The 7,042-nt window shown below is 42.8% G+C and overlaps 1 gene segment (V, D, J or C); it reads left to right on the top strand.

Annotated features, from left to right (window-relative positions):
- The first annotated feature begins 6,030 nt into the window (after positions 1-6,030).
- Positions 6,031-6,594, top strand: LOC138256674 (immunoglobulin kappa variable 1-39-like). The segment is given in 2 exon segments: positions 6,031-6,085; positions 6,251-6,594. Coding segments are annotated over 2 exon segments (399 nt in total).
- The last annotated feature ends 448 nt before the right edge of the window (positions 6,595-7,042 follow it).

Here is a 7,042-nt window from a genome sequence, read left to right as displayed (position 1 = left end):
ACACAACTCGAAGCACAAGACAGGTACAGGTCCCCTTGCAATGTGCACACATGGACACAGTTCACAGGAGTTATCGTACAGTCATTGTGGTGTCAGCATTTATTTGCTAATGAATGCTGACACCAAATGACATTTGTGTAATTGTACGATATGTGTTGTTTACCAATGTGTCCCCATCCATGTCTGTCCCACTTGTGTCTCTGACATACGCATGTCACAGTAATCTAAAAGTATTACTGTGACATGTGTATGTCTACAGTGGTCCTGAGCACAGGTGCAGTGACCCCCCAACGTACATAGCCAATGCGGGTTCCCTACCGTCATGTACAGTGGCAAGGGAGGCTGTGTTTTTTCCATGGTGCAGTGACAGCTGCAACGGAAAGTGTTGTCCAGTTGTTTCCAGTTGGGAACGGAAATGCAATTAGGTAACAAGATGAATTTTCACCCCTTTTCACCCAATCTGCCAAGTCAGATTCAGAGGTGGGACCACCACATTTTGCTTGGAAGTAAAGCACCACCAAATCCGCACGGCGGTAAGTGTGGCTGGAGTCCGGCCGCCCGCCACTTTCCTATTGCGCCATGGCAGTGAATGGCAATCCTTGGCAGAGTCGGCGGGACTCGAAGGGTTATTTTCTATGGAACCGGCAACATCTAAATCAGGTGGAGGGAACACCAGGCTGGCAGATATGGTTTCTATTGAAAAAGCAGTGGCAGATCCATTACCGCCAACCTATAAAATCAGGCCCTAAAACTGTAATCAAGTTTTTGGATGATATATTTCCATCATCTCTAACACGCAATGGACTTCAGTTTAAATATGAAGAAATTAGAAATGTAATAGAGTTTGCTTGTATAATACATCAATTCACAGCTGTTTATCCTCTATGGGGAAATGGTGTGGTGGAGAGAGCAAATAGATTATTAAGGGGATTTTGCAGTTGGTTTATGAAGGAAGAAAGAATTGAGTAGAGTCTGTTTGGACTAATGAAAGGACAGGTGCCGCATTCCAAAATCAATCCTGGATGGATGAAAAGAGAAAAGAAGGTAACGTGGGATAAGAAGAAGTAACGAAATGCATTTTAGCAGCCCAGAAAAAAAAAAAATCCTATTTTGCTTCCACATATGGAGTACGCAAAGTGAACCTGGTGGTAGGACAATAGGTTAGAGTAAAATCTGTTAAGAAAGCTGCTAAGAGAAAAAATAAGTAATCATTAGAAACGTGTGAGAGTAATGGAGAACATGGTAGACTTGGATGATGGCAGTATTTGTCATATGAGCCATTTGGCAATTGTGTGGCAAGATGATAATAGCATGGATGAAGAGAAAAACATTGGAAATAATTGGAATAATAAATATTGATGGATGAATGCTTATTCAATGAGTATGCAAGAGGAAGTGGTGAATGAAGAAGCACATGATGATAATGACATTTTTGTGAGGAGGGAAATCATGAAAATGAGAGTCATCATGAAAATGAGAAGGAGAATTTAAATGACAATCAGAATTATTGTGCTGTAGACAAAAGAATGAGTACTTTTAGTAAGACTATTAGAAAGCCTAGAAATGTAGAAGATTATGTATGGAGCATATAATATTTTGTGTTGCCTTTAGTGCTGTGGGGTATAATTTGTGGTTGTATTGATGAATTGTAAATTAGCTTAAAAATGTACGTAATGTTGTCCATTATTTAACTTATTTTTAAAGGGAGAGGATATGTAGTAATGGGGGTATTAAGTAACAAACTTGTGGCATGCAGAATTTATCCATATCATATAGAATTAGAATGGTTAGCATGTTCTAAGTGTTTTAAGTGATGCCTAGAATGTTGGCACAGAGGGAGCTGTACACTGCTGATATGTGTGCTGGTTCACAGGTGTCCTATGAGGTTGTTCAATAAAGAAGAATACACACAATCTACTTGTGTCCATCATCACTACAGTGTCTCATCTCCATAGTGCACTTCCAACCATTAGAACTACCACCTCGTTGTACATATCTCTTTAATTTTCTAAACAGGTCTTTAATTCCCATCTAATATCTGGTTACATATATTTAGTAGGGCATCATTATTAAACCACTGTTTTGGCCTGAATAGATCTGCAAGAGCTTGAATGTTACATTATGCTCCCATTACTATTTAGCTAGGTCATAAATGCGCGTAGTAATCACAAGCTTTGATTCAGTCAGTGGCTTTTTGTTACAAATAAGTTCTACTGCCTTCCATTTGATGGTAGGATAGTTTTATTTTTCACCCACCAAAGATACTGATGGTTTTTCCCCTTTTTTCTGATCACAGACTGAATAGTTTGGCACCGATCAGCTGACAATGTTGGTGGATCATTTCAATTCATTGGTGATTCACCCTTTTATTCAGATGTGAGGATGAGTAGCATTTCCATTTCTTTTCATGGGTTTTCAGTAACAGCATATTCTTTTGCTTCTCTGAGTCCGCTCCAATATGTTGGGCACTTTTTAGCTATGTATTCACGTCATCCTGTTCTTTAATCAGCTGGGCTGTTGTATTTTTGTCACAATTTTGTTACAAGGGTCACTGTCAATAAACCAAGCAGTGCCCAGTCCCTTTGGTGACACTGTCCCTGGGAAGGAAGCTATATTCCTGAGGAGGGGAGGGATGCCCTACTGACTCCGGAAGTGAGTAACAGGAAGGGGTATTCCTCCATGAAGGACGCACTGATTGAGAAGTATGGTTTTTCCCCTGAGGAATACAGAAAGAGGTTCAGAGGCTGTAAGAAACTGTCCCACCAGTCTTGGGAGGAGTGTGTGGAGGATTGCTGCATGGCACTAGATAGATGACAATTTTAAAGGGCTGTCCAATCTGATTGTCAGAGAGCACCTGCTTTATTGTTGTTTTTCAGGGCTACGCCAACACTTGTCAGTATGTGACCTCTCTGACCCCAGGGAGCTTGCAAAGGAGGTAGACCTCTGGGTCAGTACCAGAGGGTATGGTGAGGCATTTGAGGGTGTTCCTAAAGGGAGTGGTCTAGGTGTTTCCCAACCAGGTATGATGGGAGAGGCTTGTGTCCCAGGTAAGTACCAGTGTTATTAAATCCAACTTCACCAATAAGCAGGGTTTTCTGTTACCACTCTGGCTATACTAAACAAGACAGGGCTACTCCTTCCAGATCAGAATCTACCACTTAAAAGTATGTGAGGGCAGTTCTAATGCTAGTCTAAGAGAGGAGCAGGCCTCACAGTAGTGGAAAATTAATTTGTGGGTGTTTCACTACCAGAAAATGTAAACCACAGAAGTACTTGTCCTGCCTTTCACTTACTTAACACCCTGCTCTATGGGTTACATAGGGCCTACCTTAGGGTGACTTATTAGAGGAAAGGGGGAGTTTAAGGCTTGGCAAGCAGTTTTAAATACCAAGTCGAAGTGAAATTGAAACTGTACAAACAGGCCTTGCAATTGGAGGCCTGAGACATGTTTAAGTGGCTACTTATGTGAGTGGCACAATCAGTGCTGCAGGCCCATTAGTAGCATTTAATTTACAGGCCCTGAGCACATGTAGTGCACTTTACTAGGGACGTATAGGTAAATTAAATATGGCAATTGGGTAGGAACCAATGTTACCATGTTTACGGGAGAGGGCACATGTACTTTAGCACTGTTCAGCAGTGGTAAAGTGTGCAGAGTCCTAAAACCAGCAAAACCAGTGCCAGAAATATGGAGGGAGGCACGTAATAAGTTGGGGGATGAACACCCTAAGGCTGTCAGGTCTAACCTAGGCCCTCTTCACTTTTCTGCTCCAGGACTTCGCCTTCCCTAGGTTCTGTTCTGGGAGTAAAGATTTAGGAACACTGCCCTCTCAGACACAGTGTTTGAAGTATCACTTGTTCCAAACTATTTTATGGAGGATGAACTTAACATGTTTATGAATTTAAAAATAAAACATTTCGGGGGGAGTGTTGGAATTCATCTCTTGTTTGTCATTTTGTCTTGGGCTGGGACTGGGCAGGTTTTTAATTGTGGAATATATAAAGTGATAATGGAGGAATTACTCAGGAGTTCTTCCCCCTTAACCTGTGTCATACACTATCTGGGAAACTCTTAATGTTATTGATATGCTCCCCCACCATTAGTTTCCTCTCATCAGTGAATCTGCCTTCTGATACTTACCTAAATGGGAATACATTTAGACTCCTATGTCTCTTATCCCCTGGTATTACCTTTCCCCTTGACCTTACCCAGTGGCGTAGCGTGGGTTGTCAGCACCTGGGGCAAGGCAAGTGCAGTGCAGTGAGCGAGAGTGAGTGAGCCAGGCAGGGGCAGAGAGCTGTGAGTGCGAGCGCACCCCCCCCCCCATGTTGCGCCCGGTGCGGCCGGCCCCCCCTGCTCCCCCCACGCTACGCCACTGACCTTACCTTCCATGAACCCACAAGAGGACTGGTTATTAACCATAAAAAATTAATTCCAATTTTATTGTATTTGGTTGGGTACGTGTGGTTTTGTCATAAGGGTGGTAGCCCCCTCTCCCTATGGATATGGGTGCAAACTTTAAAATTGATCGTCTAAGCTCAATTCAACTCTGTGTTCAAAATGCGTCATTTGCAGTTCTCAAATCCATCGCTCCAATACATACATAAACGGATAAAGGACTGTTTGTGGAAAAAAACAATACCCATATCTAAACATTTCAAAATAGCAAGTGGCAACAACCTCTAGTGGTCTCTGGCCTTCCCATATTAACTTGTACTACACAGCGGATCATCTCGCACATTCAGCACTTCTTCTTTTCTATAGAATTACAGAGCCTGGATTGGCTGATTATAGAGAATTATTTGAAAGGAGACATCATGATATCAGCACGCATGCACACTGAAAAATCTCATTCCTTGGATCCTGAGAATCCCATACTCAAACAAACCAACATGCTGGGGTGAAAGAACATACATTTCTGCATATGAGTGGTTTCATACATAGGTGAGCATCAATCTGGAATTATACTACATTTCGTGTTGGAGGACGAACTATATTCTAGAAAGATTGGTCAGCTTTTACGAAATACTGCATGGTTTGTACTAGTCACTGCAAAATCTGAGTGAGGCAAATATGTCCATATATTCAATCTGCTGGCAATGTGGGGACCTCACCATACATAGCATTTCATGGAAAGTGGTAGCGACAATAAATACTAATGGTGGGGTTTATCTGGGCAGATCTCCAAAACTAGTTTTATTGCATTATACGACCGATTTGACCAGGCCGACTCACTGCTTGGAGAGATGGGTCGATGCAAGTATATCAGTGGCAAAAATGTGCCTTTACCGGAGGTGGCAGCGAATCTCTCCATCATCCCATGAAAATTGGATCCAGGAAATTCTTGCAATTGCAATTTATAAAGGTATAATCTAGAGAATGGTGGACCAGAAACACTTACTCGATGCAATGGAGACTTTATATCTTTCTGGTTCTACTATGTGAACTTTGTATGATGTTGTTTGTCACTGACAGTTGTCAGAGAGGTTTCTATCCCTAGCAGTGATATGGGTCTCAGCGCTTTGTGGAAATGTACTACAGAGACCTATTACTTGGTAAAGATGGTACTTTACGTCTCCCGATTTGCAAAAGACACCCTAAGCACGCCCCTTCCAAACTACACATCAATGGTGAATTTCTAAACCCATTTTATGATTCACTAAGCACTGAATCAAGACATCGCTCCCAGCTGCCTCCAGGTGTTGCTTTAAAGTACAACACATAGTCCTGCGGTTCTGGTTATAAAGGTATCCATCTTCGGAAAAGGAAAAGAGCCCAGTTCATTTGTTCAGAAATTCACTGAAGTAAACATTAACTTGATCTTCAATAGTAAAATGTGAACCCAATAAAAGAAGAACAGTAATAAGTGCCTGGGCTGCTCCTGCTTCACACCCGTGGCCACATTTGCATTCCAGATTGTGGGTATTTTGCATTTCTCTGCCCAGGCCCCTCCATGATGACCTGACTGGTTATAAGTGTGTTGTCTGCACTGAAGGCTTCAGAAACAAGTCTCTGACTGATCAGGAACAATGAAGGTGACGATAACATCTCAGTTCTTCCTGATGCTGCTTCTCTGGATTCATGGTAAGAGCTGCGCCTGTGGGCTGTGGGTTATGGATCACAGAAATACATCTATTTCAAAATACAGAACACGTCTGTGATGGACAGTATATTTATTTGTAATGGATTCAGGCTCTGTAAATGTTGTTGGCTGATTATTCGTTTAAATAATTGTCTTTCTGTGTTCAGAGTCCAGAGGGCAGATTGTGCTGACACAGACTCCAGAAGTCCTCGCTGTGTCCCTGGGAGACACCATCACAATCAGATGTCAGGCCAGTTCATCCGCCGGTGGTAATTTACAGTGGTACCAGCAGAAGCGCGGAGAAGCCCCCCAGCTCCTCATTTATAGTGCTACCACTCTCCAGCCCGGGGTCTCAGACCGCTTCAGCGGCAGCGGATCCGGCACTGACTACACTCTCAGCATCAGCAGGGCCGAGGCCGGGGACGCTGCAGATTATTACTGTCAGCAGAGTGCTAGCTTCCCGCTCACAGTGACACAGAGCAGAGCAAAAACTGCAGCATCCTCTCTCTGAGCTCAGCGCTCTGATAACCATCGCTGCTGCTGTGCAAGAGCCGTGACACTCAGTGAACACCCGGGCAGACAGGGCTCGAGCGTTCACTCACCGAAGGAAGCTACTTCAAATGAATTATGAATATGTGTGTAATATTCAGCTGCAGTGAGGTAGGTTAATTTTCAATCTAGTTTGAGTTTACTTTAATATTTTGTAAAGTACTGCGCTTTCAGGTGAGGTTCTTCCAAGTCTTATTTCTTCCTATTTTTTCTCTGAAAGAACCATAACAAACATTTATTTTTTATTACAGCATGCCCAGGGGCGTAGCTTGGTCAATTTGATTGAGCGGGTGTTAGCTTCAGATTTCCCAACAATCGCGCTGTTGTGTAATGTGAAAATACATAATAAGTGCACAGGGGTTTAAGAGGCGGTGGAAAGGGAGAGGAGTGCGGTTGGTAGATGTATTAAG

Source organism: Pleurodeles waltl, chromosome 1_2 (genome assembly GCF_031143425.1).
Source record: "Pleurodeles waltl isolate 20211129_DDA chromosome 1_2, aPleWal1.hap1.20221129, whole genome shotgun sequence".
NCBI classification, from domain to species: domain Eukaryota; kingdom Metazoa; phylum Chordata; class Amphibia; order Caudata; family Salamandridae; genus Pleurodeles; species Pleurodeles waltl.
This window is presented reverse-complemented; position numbering and strand designations above follow the sequence as displayed.